General features: G+C 50.6%; 1 protein-coding gene across 3 annotated transcripts in view; it reads left to right on the top strand.

Annotated features, from left to right (window-relative positions):
* The first annotated feature begins 12504 nt into the window (after positions 1-12504).
* The window catches only part of SOX7 (SRY-box transcription factor 7), a 30793-nt gene continuing 23672 nt past the window's right edge, over positions 12505-19625 (top strand). For 2 of the 3 annotated variants that reach the window (XR_012129669.1, XR_012129668.1), the window contains exons 1-2: positions 12505-12891; positions 16392-17560. Coding sequence is in view for 1 of the 3 variants with exons in the window: in XM_036998964.2 (XP_036854859.1) it covers positions 12654-12891; positions 16392-17311 (1158 nt within the window). In the remaining 2 variants the exon portion in view is untranslated. Of the gene's footprint in view, positions 12892-16391; positions 18984-19625 lie in introns of those variants that run through there. The other variant, XM_036998964.2, reaches the window with a different exon arrangement.

Below are 19625 nucleotides of genomic sequence, written 5' to 3'. Positions count from 1 at the left end.
TAATGTGTCACTACACAAAGTCAACTGAAAGGAAAGCAATAATGGAGGAGATGAGAAACAAAGAAGCTATAAACATACAGAGAACACAATGGCAAAAGTAAGTGCTTCCATTATCAATAATGACTTTAAAGTAAATGGGTTAAGCTCCTTAATCAAAAGACATGGAATGCCAGAATGGATGAAAAAAAGCAAGACCCAACTCTCTGCTGTCTATAACAGATGCACTGAATGTCTAAGGATCATGGTTTGAAAATGAAAGGATGGAAAAAGATATGCCAAGAAAATAGTAACCAAAAGAGAGCAAGGGTGCTATAATAATATCAGACAAAATAGACTTTTAAAACTGTTACAAGAGACAAAGGAGGACATTAATAATAAAGGGTCAGTTCACCAATAAGATATAACAATTATAGACATATATTCACCATATATCGGAGCTCCAAAATACATGAAGCAAACATTGACATAATTGAAGAGAGAAATATATAGCTCTATAATAATAGTAGGAGAGTTCAATACCCCAGTTCAATAATGGAGGGAACAGCCAGACAGAAGTCCAATAAAGAAATAGGACTTGAGTAATAATATAGACCAATTGGACCTAACGGACATATACAGATCATTCTACCTAAGAAGAACAGAGTACACATTTTTCTCAAGGGCACAAGGAATATTCTCTGGGAAAGACCATATATTAGGCCACAAAATAAGTCTTAATACATTTTAAAAGACTGAAATCATACAAAACATCTTTTCCAATCACAATGGGATGAAACTAGAAATAAACAGCAGCAAGAAAACTGGAAATTTTAAAAATGTGTGGAAATCAGCACACTCTTAAACAACCAGTGGGTCAAGGAGGAAATCACAAGGGAAATAAGAAAATATCTGGAGACAATATAGCAAAACTTATGAGATGCAGTGAAAGCAGTGCTAAGAAATAAAATTATTAGAAAAGAGATCACAAAGCAACAATATAACTTTATGCCTTAAGGAACTGGAAGAAGAATAAGGATAGCAGAAGAAATAGAATAGTAAACATTGTAGCAGAGATAAATAAAACAGAGACTAGAAAAACAATAGAGAACATCAATAAGGCCAAGTATTGGTTCTTATTAGAGACCAACAAAGTTGGCAAGCCTAACTATATTGATTAATGAGAGAAAGAGACAGAGAGAAGGAAGATACAAGATTCAAATAACTAAAATCAGAAATGAAAGAGGGGACACTGCTACCAATTTTACAGAAATAAGAAAGTCCTATGAACAATTTTATGCCTGCAAACTGGATAACCTAGATGAAATGGACAAAGTCCTAGGAACACCCAACAGTGAGAAATAGAAAATCTGAATAGAGCTAACTAGGAAGGTGATTGAATCAATAACCAAGAATCTCAAGGCAAAGAAAATCCCAGGGACAGATGAATTTGCAGGTGAATTCTACCAAACATTTAAAGCAGAATGAACAGGAATCTTTCTTTCTCAAACTCTTCCAAAGGGCAGAAGATCTCCAAACTCATTCTATGAGGCCACTGTCACCATACCAAAGCCAGAAGGAGACACAAGGAAAACTACAGACCAATATCCCCTGTGAGATTGACACAAAAATGCTCAACAAAATTCACTAGGATGGGTGTTACAAAAAAGAAAACAAAAACACAAACAGAAAATAACAAGTGTTTTGAAGATGTGGGGAAATCACATGGGTTACTCCACGCTCTCCTTGCTTGGATGTTTTCTGAAGAGAAGTCCAGTGTAATTCTTATTCTTGGTATAGGTATGATGATTTTTCTCTGGCTCCTGGAAGGATTTTTACTTTTTGTCCTTGATTTTCTTCAGTTTGAATATGATATGCCTCAGTGTAGATATTTTGGCATTTATTCTGTCTAGTGTTCTCTGAGTTTCTTGAATATGTGGTTTGAGAAATTCTGTTATTTTTATTTCAAATGTTTATTCTTTTCTCTCTTCTCATGTACATGAGAACATGTGTAATTCCCATTATACACATGTTACACCTTTTGTAGTTATACCACAGTTCTTGAAAATTATGTTCCAGGGCTTTTTTTTCCCTTTGTTTTTCAGTTTGAGAAGTTTCTACTGACATATCCTCAAGCTTACTGAGTCTTTGCTCAGCTGTGTCCAGTCTACTGATGAACCCATCAAAGTCATCCTTCACTTTGCTATTACAGTGTTTTTGATTTTGAGCATTTCCTTTATGATTCTTAGGATTCCCATTTCTGCTTATATTACCCACCTATTCCTGCATGTTATGTATGTTTTCCACTACAGTCCTTAGCTTGTTAATCAAAGTCATTTTTAAATTCCTGGTCTGATAATTCTAGCATCCCTCTCATATCTCTGGTTCTGATGCTTGCTCTGTCTCTCAAACTGTGTCCTTGTCTTTTAGTGTGCCTTGTAATCTTTTTGCTGAAAGTAGGATATGATGTAGTGGGTAAAAACAAGCTGGTACGGTTCCTGTAGAGGTTTCTCCTCATGGGTTCTACTCTGGTAAGTTGTGATACTCTGTATCCACCTATCTGTCTTTGCTATCTTGGGGGCAGCAGTTTGCCTTGTGTTTTAGAAAAACCTGTTTTCCTTCTTCTATACAGGAAAAATTCCAGTTCTTCCCCAGTATGTGTTTCTTCCCTTTGAGTTTCCTTTACTACTCACACAAAACACATTTCTGACAACAAATATGTGGCGGTTTTTCACTACACCAAGCAATTCTCTGCAACTCCAGCTGAGTGTGCTATAATTTAACTCGATTCTGACACTATCTGCCTGGAGATAGCATCAGATCCTGCAGGTTAAGGGCTCAGTTCCACAAGAATGCTACCTGCCCCATACACACATACACACCTGAGATGCCAGTCACAAGCCCTGTGCTTCTGGCCAAATGATTATAGATCAGATATGCCAGTGACCCCCCTCCTTGGCTGTGATTAATTTGCCAGAGCAGTTCACAGAATTCCGGGAAACTCTTGCTTATGTTAGCCAGTTTATTAAGGATATGGTAAGAGATACAGATGAACAGCCAGGTGAAGAGATGCAGAGAGTGAGGGTGGGAGGGTCCCGGGTGCAGCAACTCGGTTCCTGTGGAGTGGGAATGTGTCTCCCTCCTGGTGTGGATGTGTTTACCTACTTGGAAGCTCTCCAAACACTGTAATTTGTGGATTTTCTGGAAGTTTAAGTATGATCAATTTCTAACTCCATTTCCAGCCCCTCCCCCTCTCCAGAGAAGTGGGGAATACGGCTGAAAATTCCAAGCTTCTGATCATGGATTAGTCTTTTTGGGGACCAGCCCCCATCTGAGAGCCATCCAGATGCTCACCCAGAGCCACCTAAATGGAACAAAACACGCTCCTGCTCCTATTACCTAGGAATTTATAAGGGTTTCAGGAGCTCTGTATCAAAGACGGGGGCAAAGACAAATATGAAAACAAAAGAACTCCTAGTTCTCTGATCACTTAGGAAATTACGAGAGCTTCAGGGGCTCTGTGCCAGGAACTTGGGGCAGAGACCAATATATATTTTCTATTATTTCAACCACTGTGACCTAACTTCTCTGATGGGTGTATTAAGAGTTGTTGAGTTTGTTCATCTTTTTCCTTGTTGTTAGAATGGAATTACTGATTTCCAAGCTCCTCAGATGCCAGACTGGAAACCAGAGCGCTCATCCTTTTACATTTAATCTCTGTCTTCATTTTTAAAATGGGTTTCTTGCAGGCACCATATAGTCAAGTCTTGCTTCTTTATCCAATCTGACAACTTCTGCCTTTTAAATGGAGTGTTTATGCCATAAAGTGCTTATTGTCATCATCAGTGTGGCTGGACTTGGATCTAACATTTTACTGCTTGTTTTCAGTTTGTCCCATCTGTTCTTTGTTTCTTTTTTCCTCTTTTCCTGTCTTGGGTAAATTAGATTAATTGAACTTTGTATGATATAAAAATTAAAATCAACATGTTCTTGTTTTCCTCTACCTTCTTTAACTTGTGGAATACGTTTAGAATAGCTCTTTTAACATCCTCATCTGCTAGTCCCATTATCATTTCTGGTTCTGTTTCTATTGACTGACTTTTTATGCTGGCTGTGGGTTGCTTTTTTTCTGGTTTTGTTTTTCTTTTTCCCATGAGGCAGTCAGTAGTCTTCTGAAGATACTGCCTGCTGCCCCATGTATTAGGAGGCTTTTCCAGCCTTGCTCGTGGGAACAGAAGCTTTCTGGCTTATGTGAGCTCAGGAGATTGTTCTACCTACTTTTTCTCCGTGTTTTTCTCCACAGCCTTAGTACTTTTTCGCACACATGAGCATACGAGCACTGAGCCAGATTCTGCCGATCCCTGAGACGCTGCCTCTGTCGGCAGTCTCCTCTGCTTTGCTTCGTCCTCCCTGAACTCAGACCATCGCCTCCTTCACACGGCAAGACCACTGGTTTCTGTTTGAGTTTCCCATCTCTGGGCTGGGGCCTGGAAACTTTCTGCAGAAAGAAGAACTTACTGGGTTCACCTTGTTCCTTTCTCTTTTCCAGGATTGCTGTCCCGTGCTCTCTGTGTACAATGTCTTGAGAACTCTTATGTCATATATTTTGTCTAGTTTTGTAGTGGCTTAAGGTAGAAAGATAAATGCAGTCACTGTCTCTCCGTCATGGGCAGGAGTGGAAGTTAAAGCTTCCTTTATACATGTGATACTGTTCATTTATCCAGCCTCATTTCATTCAAGCCCTGTATCTGGTGGAGAATTAAGCAATGAATGAGTCTCCTTGAGAGAGCCTTGCACTGAGTCATTTTTCCAGTTCTGCCACTTGCTAGTTGTCATTTAATTCCCATGTGCCTTAGTTCCTCCTCTATAAAACTCGGGTAATACTAATATACCTTCCCTGCTTTCCTTGCAGGGTGCTTGAAAATGAAATCAGGTGTGATTTGTAAGAGCATCTTAAATCATGTTTTAAGTAAGCAAAAATACCTGTTGGAACAAGTAAACCAGTCTGGTTCGTTCTGCTCCAAACACTGTGTTGACCAGATAGTGTCAGGAGTGAGGGGATGACTGGGGTAAAAGCCAGCTGAAGAAGGGTCCCCGGAACCGCTGTCCCGGCCTGCATTTAAATGAGGCCAGAATATCCCCAACCACCCCTCTAATAAAACTCTACAAATCCCAGTTCCAAATGTGGGTCTGTAATGCATTCGGCTGTTTCCAATGCAATTCAATATTCACACCCATCCTATCCTTTAAATTGCTTTACGGCCCTAAACACACTTTGTGCTCCAGCAGTCTCCATCTTAAAAATGAAATTATCATTAGTCTATTTCTATTATTTTCTTTGAGGGAGCTTTGACAAACCTTTCAAGGACTGGCATTGTGTGACATGCATGGAAAGCACGCAGAAAGGAGAGGGTGACACCCTTCTTTGCCTTGACATTGGCTTTGGGGTGGGAAGGAGTGTTGTTACGAGTTTCTTAGTTACGTGTCGGTTTTAAACCTCCAGTGTCCTCACTGCCACTGTCTCACACACACACGTGCCTCATGGAGCTTTTAAAACATGGCGACAGTTCTTTAACACTCCTCATATTGAGAACTGGGGATCTTTGTTCCCTGCCTTTGAATCTGGCCAGGTGTGGGCCTGGTTTGAACCCACAGAGTATTGGTCAGTAAGATGCTATGTGACTTCTGAGCTCAAGTCCTAAAAAGGCCGTGCATCTTTTGATTTGTTTGTGAGAATGCTCATTCCTGGATTGAAGTTGACATGTAACAAGTCCATCTAATGAGGCCATCACATTACAAGGAAGCTAAAACAATATGGAAAAGCTGTGGATACACTTCAGTTAACAGTCCCAGCTTAGCCCTGGCCTTTAAGTCATCCCAGCCCTGTTATGCCAGACATATGGCTGAGGAAGTTTCCAGATGGTTCCACCTCGTGACCGTTCAAGTTACCTTCAGCTGTGCATGTCTTTCCAGCTGTGACACAGACATCACAAAGTAGACATCCTCACTGAACATTATCCAAAGTCCAAATTCCTACCTGCAGCATCACTGAGCATAACAATGGTTGTTTGCACTACTAAGTTTGCAGTGGTTTATGACACAACAGGTAACAACTGGCGAATGTCCCTTCCCAGATCATGTCAGATGCTGGCAGAGACGCAGGGCAAATGGTTCGAGGACCGACATAGATAGTATAAGTGGGTACTGATGAGGCATGTTTCCCGGTCAAGGCTTCATAAAGGGGTGTTGAAGACTGCCGAGACATCCCAACTTCCTGAATATAAATCCAGGGGCTGTTGAATGGAGTTTCTTTCCACGAGTTGCTGTGACCAACTCAATCTAATGCTGGTGTGAAATGAGCCTCCTGCAAGCAGTCCTCTTGTTTCCCAACTAGCCAGCCCACTGCACTGTTCCCCTCAGACCCCCAACCCCCGCCCTGCCCGTCTTTCCCCTCTAATTGAGTGCCTGTTGTGTGCAACATGTTACTTTAGGTTTGAGAGTGTCAAAGATGAGTGTGCATTGACCATGTGTTTTGCTGTCTGTACCTTGATGCTTTGCCGTCTGGGGCCTTGCTGACTGGAGGGACTGCCCCTTCCAGGGCTAGCCAGTTCCCAGAGGTAGTAAGCAACTCACTTGCTAGTGCGTCTTTCAAATACAAACCCACACCCCGCCCACCTCCTTTATGGAGCTCTTGAGCTCTGGGCCATTATCCACATGCGCTAATCACCCGAAAACCAGGTGGCTAGGGACACACAGTCCCTAAACCTCTGAGCTTACCCAAATTATTCAGACCAGCCAACCCCAAGCCTGTTCCCCCTCCCTCGCCCATTCCTTCCCGAGGAAGCCACAATTTCCCACAGTTTCCCCTGTGCCCGTACTTTCCCAGGTGTCCCCCACAGAGTGGTGTGCCCCTCTCAGGAACTGGTAGTAATTAGCTTCTCAGTGGCAATTGTCTCCTGGTCTGCTGGCCTTACTTTGTCTTTTATTTCCTATTAATATACTAGATTTTAGAACAGAATGATACTCAGTCCCTGTCCTAAGGGAATTTACAATTCAGTGGTGGCGGTGAGCCTTAAAATAGGGGTGCCAGCGACATTCTGTTTCATGATCTGAGCACCACTTACAAAAGGTGAACTCTCACCGTCAGGCTGTGCGCCTGCGCACCCCTCTGCAGGCATGCTGTACTCCAGTGAACATATTACTAAAGGACAAAACATGAAGTAATGGAAGCTGGAATCTATCCATTCAAACAATCTCATAAGCTAAACAAGTACGCTCGGCTTCTCACCCCAGAATGGTCAGCTGATGACAGAGCTCTCCATGGGGAGATCTCCATCAGGGCCGCCTCATGACATCAACCATCCTGAGACCGTCTACCCAGAAATCGGGCATGTACACATAGCCTAGGAAGAGACTTGTTTTCCATTATTGTATTATTTATAGGTGGTTTCTAGTCCATTTCCCCCTCCTCTTGTAAGACATTTGGAAAGAAAAGACAATAGGATAGAGATAGAAACCTTGAACCTGCGGTTTGTCTTGTAATTTGTTGGTTTTTCCATTTAAATTTGTGCAAAAGTTTAGCTTCCGACCAATTAAATAAAAATCACCTTAGTTCAGTAATCCAACACAGATACTCCCTTTACAGAAGGAAAACTGGTCATTGCTCAGAGTGGACTGGGAGAAAATTACTGCGGAGAGGAATGTGGCTTGGAACTCGCCTGGCCCCAGAAGCAAACAGAAATCCCCAAATGAGCGGTAGCTGTTCTCAGTGGTACCCCCTGGGGTGCACACAACACAGGCAAGCCGTTCATCTCACTGGGGGTCAGAGGTTCCCCCTGTGACTGGTTAGGTGCCTCGCTCAAATGGGCACAGCTGTCAGCGACAGATGCGACTGGACTCGTGTTCTGGCCTCAAGTCAGGGTCCTCCCACCATTCACTAGGAGACACGGCTGACCAGCCGAGCCTGCATGTGTGTGTGTGGGGGCTCTGGAGCAGCCACGAAATCTGATCTGGGCGACCCCCGGAGAACTTGGGTTTCCGTACCTCGGGATGCTGTTACTAGCAAGTCCCTCTTCTGATGTTGTCAGGGGGTCCATACTACCCACATTCAGGAGCGGTGTAGTCTGAAAATGCTGTTCCTTTCCTCCTCATCCCTGTAGAAAAGCTGTTAGACTTAGGGTGCTGTGTAGCTCTGCCCAGGTGTCCTCATGTCCTGCCTGCTTCTCCCAAGTAAACCTACAGGTGTATCTTAATCCCCTCAAATCATTTTAATTAGGGACCTTGATGAATTTTTCCTAAATGGCTATGAAGAGACTTTGGTGGTTTAAAGGAGAGGAACTCTTGAGTGTAGCTTCTTGGAGGGAAGTCAGGGCTTCTGGACGCTGGATCAGACTGGAGGGGTGGGGTGAGAGGGCGGCGCCAAGCCGGGGCCAGGTCTCCTGGCTTCCCAGCATGCACCTCACCTGTGGCCAACAGGTTTGTCCATTCGCTTTTCACATTTCCTTGAAACTCAAAGTGCCCTTCGGATGAGGAAATGTCCAAGGAACTTGGGGGGTTCAGACTGGAGAGAGCACAAGGGACAGGAGGAGATGGTTAGATGCCCTGCTCTCTGGCCTGGGGCTCTGGTGAGGGTGGGGAGCTGGGAGCTGGCCCAGGGCAGCCCAGAACCAGGAGCAAAGGCAGGAGGGCAAGAGATGTGTGTGCGGGCATCTGCTCTGCCAGGTGCCGCTGCAGCCTCACCTGGGATAATGGTTTAATTCTACAGCTCAGACTGCCCACTTCCGAGAAGGTTTGTGTGGAGAGGTGATGAATGTAGATAAATCAGTGTGTGCACATAAGGTGGCAATGGTGATTTCTACCCACAGGCTGGTGTGAGCGTCAAACGGCCCCAGCAAACACATGCACAGTCCACAGCAGAGAGGGGCCTGGATCTGTGGCTCGGCGGCCCAGTGCAGCTGCGGGGGCCGGGGCTGCCTTGCGCTGGCAGGGAATGGTGCAGACTCCCCTCCTCCTCCTCGAGTGGTCAAAATTCGTCATTTCGAAAGAGAGTAAGGAAAGGTCCTGGAGGGAAAGTTTTGGAGCCCAACCGTATTAATTTTATTTACACTTTCATCCTTTTATAATTTTTTTAATATTAAGTATAGTAGGCGCTCTCGCAAATAATAAATCAGTAATCCTGTATTACTCACATTTTACAGGCGGGTTAACTGAGGCTGAGACCAGGCGAATGAACTCACATCTCCCCGCTGGCCAGCTGCGCCTGCTTAGGCTGGGCCGTGGGGGGGCGGGGGGGTGTTTGGACTCAAGGCCTGTGTTGCGGAAACGGACGTGCAGCGAACTGCAGAGCTAAAGGCGGATGGGACGGAGGAGAGGGATGGGAGAGGAGGGAGGGAAGGACCGAGGGGAGGGGAGGGACGGAGGAAAGGGCAAAAGGCAAATGGAAAGAGCAAAGTCATTTAGGACGGCGGAGAGCGCAGTTAACTCAGTACACACCGGGGGAGTGGGGCGCTCCCACCTGTGTGCGGACAGGTCTGCTGCGTGGTGCCCCACCCCCCGGGGTCCACTGTGCCCTGACTCACCCCCGGCAGACCGCTTCCCCAACTCTGCCCTCCAGTGTCTCTGGGAACCCCCACGCCATCCCATCTGGGACCCGGGATGGCAAACCTGCGTCTGCTTGGTTCGGTTGCACGGAGCGCCGACCATGTGGATGAGTCTCCGCCCCAACCACTGGCCGCAGACCTGGACCCCGCCCTGGCCCGAGCAGGCGTCGCGAGTGCCTCGGGGAGCGCCAGCCCTGGCCCCCTTGCCCAGCCGTCTGAGCCCCCGGCTTCGCGGGTGCTTGGGCTCTAAGCGGAGCTCCGAGAGCCTGAATGCCACAGTGAGGAGAGGGACGGCAGGGTCACAGGGACCCCGCATTCCTTAGCGCTGCCCGCACCAGGGCACGCTTGGATCAAGTTGCCCCTGTGAATCAATGCACGGTTGCAAATTAAGGAAGAAATTAAGGAAGGCAGCGAGCGCACGCGCCCCGGTTCCTCGGTGCAGATAGCTTACTGCTCAGGGCGGCGCTCGTGCTTGTGGTGCGGCCGTCAACGCCCAGGTCCTGGACAATCCAGGTTCGCCCGCTCTCTCCGAACGAAATGCAAGAAACTAAATGATTGGAAATAACACATATTCTGGCTGCCCCCGCTTCCCTATTTTCTCCATTTTTGCCACCGGTGTCTGGAATCCAACTTGACCGCTCTGTGCTATTGGGGGTCAGCGTATCTTTACAACCTGGGGTCTGGGCGCCGCCCCACTGCGTGCGCGCTCGGCTCAGGAGCGCGCGGGGCTGGGGTCGGGGACGGGGTGGGGAGGGGGCGCCAGAGATGCGGGCGGGAGTGGGGGCGTCCGCAGACGGCAAGGGGCGCTGTCCTTTAAAGACTGCTTAACCCTGCCGAGCACCTGCCGCCCGCGCCCTGCAGCGGCAGTGAAGTTAGGAAGTGTTGAAAGAGACGTGTTTTCCAGGGGACAGCGGTTGCCGACAAGTCCCCCCTCGGTGATCCCTTCTCCCTCCCACTCCTGCCCAATGCCCACCGGCCGCGAGCTGCCCTAGCTCCCCGAGGTACCCAGAGCATTCTGCCTTGGGGATTTTTCTTGAGGTATCTCTGGCAGAAAGGACCAAGACGGGAAATGGCCGAGGTTCCCAGGGCAGGGAAGTCCGTCTGGACCACCAACGCATTCTCCCGGCAGCTCCCCGCCCCAGGCCTGCTCCCCGCTCCGTTCCCGGCGCCAGCCAGCCCCGCCGCTGCACTCGGGTTCCCGGGTGCTCTCCTGGCTGTGGGCCGGGCCACCCACTCGCCAGCCAGCGCCCTGCCCCACAAGGGCTGGGAGAGGAACGTATGGGCCTAGGGTGCTGCTGCTCGCACCTGCCTGGAAGGGACAGGAAAACTAAATCTATGCATAAAGCTTGTTCTCCCATGAAAATTATCTTGGCTCTAGGGGTTAAAATTGGGACTTGACAGAGAAGTTGCATTTCTCTACCCGCTTGTCGGCCCTTAGGGGTAGGGCCCTCCTGGGAGTGCAGGTTGCACACAAGGCCTTTGTGAACTCAGTCATTGCGCGCTGGGACAATGAAATCCGGGCTTAGAATTTACAGGCTTAATGTCTTAGAGTTATATTAACATCCATCGTGTACAGAGTTTGAGCTATCACGTTTATCATCTCACCGAATCTTCACAACAGCCCTGTGAGATCAGCCTTATCATCATCCTCATTTTAGGATTAGGAAAGGAGGCCTAGAGAGACGCCTGACTTGCTCAGCCACGCATCAAGCAACCCGAACACTGAGGACGGGTCCTGCCTGCCCCCCTCTACCATCCTCCCACGACAATACTACCCCCTTTCAGGGTCACCTCTGCAGAGCCCTGCACGCGGGTGGCGCTCAGTAAATATCTGTGGACTGAATTCCAGGATCTAGTCAAGCCGTATGACTGCCATGTTTTATATAGAGTAGGGTATGTCTACGTCTTATTTACTCATTCATTTTATTCATTCACACATGCGGCAGTTCCTGAGCACCTACTATGTGTGGACGCTGAAGGGTCAAGGGAAAAACGCTAATCACTCGAAGCAGAGTGTGCGTGAGCTGAGGTCCGCCGCAGGGGTTTTGCGTCCACGAGGGAGGGCCACGCGCCGCAATCCCGCAGCCCTCCGGGTTGAACACAGGCAGAGAACACGCAGCCCCATCCGCCCTGGGGTGTCAGGATAAAGGGGGACTCAGGGAACCCCAGATCGTGCCCTGGGGGACGGGGAGGGCAGGGACGGAGGGACTCCGTTCCCAGGGGCAGGACTGATGGTCGGAGTAGAAAAGAGAAAACACAACGAAAAGGGCGAGGGAAGATGGGAGAAGAGCGAGAGGTGAGGCAGCCGGACGCCCGACGGACACCCGAGCCTGGGGGGAGGGGGAAGGGTGCAAGAAGAGAGAACTCAGACGGCAGAGTTATAAAGCGGCGCCGAGAACGCGGACAGGCGCTCCCGAGATCCGGGAAGCTGCGGGGACGCCAGGGGGGCTCGGGCTGCGCTGCGGGGGCCCTGACGCGGGATCCGGCCCCGCCCCTGCCGGACTCTATGGCCGCGGGTGGCCACCGGCGAGGCTCCCGAAGCGCGGGTCGTTTTAGAGAAGCACTGGGTGTGTTCCCTTGAGCACGGGTCACAGGTTTCTCCGGAGGGATTCACAGTCCATTTCCTGCGAAACCTGCCGGGCTTCCAAGCGCGCGAGAAGTTGCTGGAGGGCGGCCCGGGGAGGCGAGGCCGGTCGGGGCCAGGGACCGGCGTCCGGCGCCCCTGCTGCGCGGCACCTGCGCCCGGAGCTGGCGGGACGCGAGACGGCCGGGCGCGGATGCCCGGAGGGCGCCGGGGGCGGAGCGGCGGGCCGGGGGCGGGCGCGGGGGGCGGCCCTCCCTCCCTCTCCTCCTTCCGGCAGGACGGCGCGGGCCGCGCGGCCCGGACGGCGGGAGGGGGCCCGCGGCGACGGAGGGAGGGGCCGCGCCGCCTGCCCGAGTCATTGGAGGACGCGCAGCCCGAAGCTGATAAATAAGGGGCCGAGCCGCGGCCGACGGCCAAGTTGGGCGCCCCGACCCGAGCGAGGGCCAGGTCAGCGCCGGCCCGGCGAGGCGAAGCGAGGCGACCCCCGTGCGGCCATGGCCTCGCTGCTGGGCTCTTACCCGTGGCCCGAGGGGCTCGAGGGCCCGGCCCTGGACGCCGAGCTGTCGGATGGGCTGTCCCCGCCGGCCGCCCCCCGCCCGCCGGGGGACAAGGGCTCGGAGAGCCGTATCCGGCGGCCCATGAACGCCTTCATGGTGTGGGCCAAGGACGAGAGGAAACGTCTGGCGGTGCAGAACCCGGACCTGCACAACGCCGAGCTCAGCAAGATGCTGGGTGAGTAAGCAGGCGGGCGGGCGGGCACGCCCCGGGGTCAGCCGGCCGGGGGGACGGACAGAGGGGACGGGGACGGGGCTGGCGGCTGGCGGCCAGGCGGGGGCCGGGGTGCGCGCGGTGCGCGGGCGCTCGCGGTGCCTGCTGGCTTGGGCATCTGTGCCAGCGTGGGTGGGCGCGCGGTGGCCGGCATTCAGGGCAGGGACACCTTGGTGGGGTCCAAAGTGAAACCTCGAGGCGCACCGGATGACCCGGGAGGGCCACTCGCCAGGACAGGGCCCCAGGGGACAGGCGGGGCCGGGCAGCTGCCAGGTCCGTTGTAGCCCAGCGACGGGGACCCGCGCGCACGGACAGGCCGGGAGGGAAACACTGAGGCCGTTTGCTGGGAATTCCGAAGCGGGAAAAGCCACCATTCCCCGAACTTTACCACTGGCACGATCACAGTGGGAGGACCTAACCATTATTAACGAATATCGTGAAGAGAGACCTGGTGTGAACGCGCCCCAGTTTAACCATTAAGCCAACATCAGGAAAATCTGTGTAAATAGACTGGATTCGTCAGTCTATTTCTCAGTAGTTAAGATTGTAGACAATTTGATTCCGATGCTTAGGGCGGCCAAGGAGGGTCTGTCCTGGAGCTGGGCAGCTTGCCCAGTGCTGCCCCGCAGTCCCAGCAGTGGCAGCCGGCTGCGCTCACGGACAGGCCCGACTGCCGGAGCCCAGAGAGAGGATGCAAGGGCGCGTCCGAAAAACCGGAGTCGGTGTCCCGCCGTCTTCTGTTTCCCACGTCTGGAGCTGAGCCCTTGTCATCTCCGCCCTACTCCTCACCTCTTTGCCCCCGGAACTGGTTTTTATTCGCTTTAATCTGTAGAAACCTTTCAAAGCCCTTTGTGTGTGCGGTGGGCACTGCACTGTGAGAAGGGCCAGTGTGTGGTCACCCCCGGTTGGCCCAGCCTGCCCCAATCCCGCAGGCCCAGAATAGAGCTTTGCTCCTTTCTGTTGGAGCTCTGGGCTGGCCCCCTGTGAGAACGTGGAGGGCTGACCCCCACCTTTCTGCCCTCACAGGCTCACAGAGAGGGTCCCTCCTGCCTAGACGCCAGTTCAAAGCAGCTGCGAGCTGGCTTCAAAGAGCCTCTACACAGCCCAGTCTCCTGGCTACTGTGCTCAAGGCCGAATTAGTTGGTCAGTGGCTTAGTGAGCCCCTTCCTCCATAAAAAATATTAAAAATTCCATTTTATACTGTTAGCATTAAAACAAATATATTAACATATGCAATGATAAAACATTTTCTTTGGCTTAAAAGTTCGTATTTTTCTTCCGCCTTCTAAAGAAATGAAAACACTTATTTTTAGGGTTGAGCCTACTGCTGGAGCACAGCTCTTGTGACCAGGATAGAGCAGGGGTTCTGCTGCAGGCCCAGACCAGAGATGGGAGAGGAACTTGAGCTGAGCTAAGGAACCTTGCAGGATTGGGGCTACAAGGTCCCAGGGAAGGCACAGGCAAAGGGACTTGGACAAACAATGCTTCCCATGAGCTGATCCCTGCTGGTAGTGTGCATTTAGGCTTCCAGGGGTTATAGTTCATTTTGCAGGAAAGACACTTGATTCCTTCCTGCTTAACCACACAGCTCCTGGCACTGGGCGAGGGAAACCAGCATGGTGTTGCTTTTTAAAATATGGACCTTCCACACCTCTTGATAGGGGGGCAGCAGGATGACCTGCTTCCACCCCCATGAACTTGCCCAGCCCTTTCCTTTCTCCTTAGGAAAGGGAAGGGCTGGATGTGAGAGTCCCAACTTATTCTGACTATCAGCTTTCAATCACTAACATTAAAAACTTTGCCCAGTAGTGCATTTTTCATATATTACAAATGAAAAAGAACATTAAGACAGTCATATATTTAGTGGCTTTTAAAACAAACATATTTTATTCACACTACAACATCCAGAAACATTTAGGAACTAGAGCCACATTTTATATTCAGCCCACAGACAGGGTGTGGGGTGTACGTGGATCTTATCCTCTTGCAACAACTTTGTGGCCTCAGCCACAGGCTGGGAACTGTTGGCCAACCCCAAATCTGGAGTTGCTAACACTTTGCCCTTCTAAGTGACAGCTAATTACATTGATGACTCTATCAGAATAGTCATCAACTTTCATCCCCGTGGTAGAATACCTATAATAACTGCCCTACTTCAGCATCTTTGAGGGCCTGGCGTGCAGAGCCAGCCAGTGTGGCATGGAGGGCAGCTGTACACACGGCTCTACTTGGCCCAGCACAGAGCGCTCGGGTGGGAGATGGGCCCCTTTCCCTACAGGACTCAGTTGCCCAACTTCCCCCCATGGGCTAGTAGGTCTCACACTTCAGGAGACACTAAAGTCTACAGGGAAACTTGTCAAAGTTGCAGAACCCCCAATCCAGCCTAGTAGGTGACAGTCTAAGGGGTCTGGAAGCAGCCTTCAGAAAACCTGCAGCCAGAGGGATGGGCAGTGTCTGAGACGAACGAGAGATGCAAAAAGTTTGCAGAACAACACACAAGCAAGTAAAGACAAAATACAAGGGAATCTAGCATGTTTCAGAGCAGTGTGATACAGAAGGAGGTCGCTTCTTTAAGAGAGGGGTTTGAGTTGGGCAGTAGCACAATGTAAGTTATAGTGAGGAAAACAGTGCAAAGAAGTTGACGAATTTGCTTCTGCGTAGAGTCAATGGCTGTGCAGGTGCCATCTGCCACAAAGGGTCTTAAGTAGATGGCTGGAAGCCACCGCGCGCGCGCGCGCGCGTGTGTGTGTGTGTGTGTGTGTGTGTGTGTGTGTGTGTGTGTGTGAGAGGGTGCGTGCATACATGCGTGGTTGGTGCAGGCAGATGCTAGCATTCTGGCCACGGTCACAGGGGCCTCTGACCTTCAGATGTACAGGTCTGTTACCCCAAGCGAGATCCTGCATATGAAACAACTGACCGAGCCTGAGTTTCCACACAAGAAGGCATGTGAGATCGATGCCATAAATATCGTCTTATCACTTCCTAACTGACAATCAACGAAGGCAAAGCGTTTTCATTAACATGCACAAATGATTAGAATTGGCCCCTCCAGAGGTAACAAAAGCCCAAATCAGTGTTGGAGTCCTTCTATATTTTTGCCCTGTGGCTGATGTTGGGTGCCGTGGGCCTTTCTCAGTGAATCTTGCATTGTTTACATGATCACTTTATCTTGGGGTTTTTATATGAGACGTGACTGGAGGGTGTGCGTAGTGGGCACGGATGGTTCTGCGGGATGCTGGCGTGAGTGGTTGTTTTGGCCTCACGGAGTATGCAGGGTCTGGGCTGGGGAACGGTGCGAGGAGGGCGGTGTCCCTTGGGGCGGGGCGCGGGCGGGCTGGGTGGGGGACAGCGGTGGACAGTGTGTGTGCGCGCGCGTGTGTGGGCGAGAGGGACGCTTGGAGGCAGGAGAGGCTGAGACAGGTGCGGCGCCGGTGCTGACAGTGCCCTCTGACTTGTGCGAGCAGGGAAGTCGTGGAAGGCGCTGACGCTGTCGCAGAAGAGGCCGTACGTGGACGAGGCGGAGCGGCTGCGCCTGCAGCACATGCAGGACTATCCCAACTACAAGTACCGCCCTCGCAGGAAGAAGCAGGCCAAGCGCCTCTGCAAGCGCGTGGACCCCGGCTTCCTGCTGAGCTCCCTGTCCCGGGACCAGAACGCCCTGCCCGAGAAGCGCGGCGGCCGCGGGGCGCTGGGCGAGAAGGAGGACGGGGGTGAGTACTCGCCGGGCTCCGCGCTGCCCAGCCTGCGTGGCTGCTACCACGAGGGGCCGGCTGGCGGCTGCGGCACCCCTGGCAGCGTGGACGCCTACCCGTATGGGCTGCCTACGCCCCCGGAAATGTCGCCCCTGGACGTGCTGGAGCCGGAGCAGACCTTCTTCTCCTCCCCGTGCCAGGAGGAGCACGCGCACCCTCGCCGCCTCGCCCACCTGCCCGCGCCCGCGTACTCACCGGAGTACGCCCCCAGCCCGCTGCACTGCGGCCACCCCCTGGGCGCCTTGGCGCTCGGCCCGTCCGCGAGCGTCTCTATGGTGTCCACGGTACCCGGCTGCCCCCCGTCGCCTGCCTATTACTCCCCTGCCACCTACCGCCCCCTCCACTCCAACCTCCATGCCCACCTGGGCCAGCTCTCCCCGCCTCCCGAGCACCCTGGCTTTGACGCACTGGATCAGCTGAGCCAGGTGGAACTCCTGGGGGACATGGATCGAAATGAGTTCGACCAGTATTTGAACACTCCTGGTCACCCAGACCCTGTTGCAGGGACCGTGGCCCTCAGTGGGCATGCCTCGGTCTCCCAGGTGACACCGACGGGCCCCACGGAGACCAGCCTCATCTCCGTGCTGGCTGATGCCACGGCCACATATTACAACAGCTACAGCGTGTCATAGAGCCGGGGCCGCCGCCCTCCCCGTCCTGCGCCCCAACAGAGCGGCCGCGACCTGGCAGAGCTGTGGCTCCCACCGCCCCGGGCTGGCAGGCCTGGACTGCCGCTGGCGCCGGGACTCTGCGATCTGCCCGGGCCCCTCCCCTCAAGGGGGCTGTGCTGATCCCAGCACCCCCTCCACTCCCTCCAGCCTGCATTTTGAGTATTTTCCTTCAAATGAGTTTTCATTGGCTGCACCTGGGAATAAGGCGAGGTAGGTGCTGAAAGGTGCTGTTTCCCGATGGCTTTTTCACTGACCTCTCTCCTCCCTGTCCCCATCACGGAGACAAATGCGTAAAAAGCCCAGCCGTATTCTCACCTCTTTTGCTAATGACACAGCCGCAGGGGTAGAGCCCTGCTGATGTTTGGGTCCATCAGGGGGGGCGAGCCTCCGGCTGGGATCCCAGGCCTGCTCCGCTTCAGAGGGCTGGTGAACCCCCACTGGCGTCTCTTCTCCCCAGAGGCCCTCACCCCCACCTGTAAAGTCAAGGACAGACTTGACATAAAAGTTTCCCTCTCTGCTCCAGGGTCTTCTGATGTAGGATTCTTTCAAAGCTAACTAAAAGGAAAATGAAGTTCGATTCATTAGTAGGCTCATTAACAGGCTGCCAGGTGATAATTCTACGCGCACAGCCCAAAAGCATGGGGCCTTCTGCACGGCACTGCCTACCCAGACGGTCCTAGTCTTCCAAAGGGACTCTTTCCCAATTTGAGAAAAAGCAGTCATTGTGATCTGGGAAATTAACCACTAGGGTTGACTGCATCACTGAAAATGAGATTGAATTCAAGTCTGTTTTTTATTTTTATTTTTTACGTAAGTTCTTTTCTTTTTATTAAACATGTATTTCAAGAGATATACACAGCCTGAATGTATACAGTCAGTGTGTGTGACACACACAACACACACACCTTCATGAACACAGCCTAAGGCAGACACTCTTGTTGATGTTGGCGTCTTTTGGTCAATTCCCTGTTCCTAATGCCACAAAGAGCAGGGAACCGAAAAAGAATTTCAACAAAGCAGCACCACTTACCTTCTATCTGGATGTGCTGATTTCTTGAGCAAGATTTCAGCACACGCAGATATAGAAGGAACCTCCTCCCTGCGGTCTCTGTCTCCCTCTCCTGAGATCTCTTTCCCTCTCCTCCCTGGCTCTGCTTCCACCTGAGTTGCCACTAATTCAAAGGTGCCCTGACCTCAAACTCTGAAGCATGATTCCTATGGCTGAGATGGGAATTGGTTCTTCTCGCCAGCCAGCTGGTTCTTGGTAACATCTTCAGCCAACACTTCAAAACAACTTCCCCATTTATTCTATTACGTTCCAGAGAACAGAAACACCTGGGATTCAGAAAGTTTCTGAGCCCTGACCCTACCTGGAAAACATCCCCATCTCTTTGAAGGAACCTACCCAGCAGTGAGCTAAAAGGCAGTTGTTTGTCTTTTGATCTCAGTATATTATTGCCTGTATAAGTGTTTTATATATTCTCCTATTATTTTCACCTTATATTTTGTATTGTTGAAAGATTTTTTTCCTTCTGAGGAGTTCTATTGTAAATCACTCATAAGATATAATTAATCTTTATGCTATTACTGTATACGACACTTGGTAATAAATAGTAAATCATTGCCAATATGATTGACTGGTGCAGTCCAGAACGGGCTTTCATGATCTTGTAAAATATCACAGACATTAAGCTAAACTGTTCCATTTCTTTTTTTTAAGAACTACACAGGCTTTGGAACAGTTATAGATATTGGTTTGTCTAAAATATTTAATTTAAATAATTGTTTTTGTACTGTGATCATTCTATCACTTAACATACGGTTTTGCAAAAAGAAAACGTTTCCAAGTGAGGCATAGAAAACATGCCCAGTGATGCTTATATTAGTCAAAGTGTTATCTACACCAACTTTTTAATTTTATAAAGTTATCTTGTAGGGGTGGTTTATTTTATGAGTTACGATAACGAGATAAAGCCTAATATTACATTTTGAAAATGGTGTTATCATTAATATTGAAAGAAAAAGCCAGCCCATAGTCTGCCTACAGAACAATTTTCTCTCTGGAATGACTTCACTCTTATCAGTGGAATGTGGTGATTGTCAGCCTGTCTCAAGAAAGGAAGGAGGTTCTGCCTAATTTTTCTCTTATTTAAGGCTATCACATTTTTTCTATTCTTGAAGTAATCTTGAAAAGCACCCAGATTTCCCACTTGACTACGCATTTATGAATGTGGTATAACAAGATATTGTGGGCTCGCAAAACCCAGTGGAATGT

Source organism: Manis javanica, chromosome 3 (genome assembly GCF_040802235.1).
Source record: "Manis javanica isolate MJ-LG chromosome 3, MJ_LKY, whole genome shotgun sequence".
Lineage (NCBI taxonomy): Eukaryota > Metazoa > Chordata > Mammalia > Pholidota > Manidae > Manis > Manis javanica.
The sequence above is the reverse complement of the archived record's forward strand: the minus strand, read 5'-3'. Positions and strand labels throughout refer to the sequence as shown.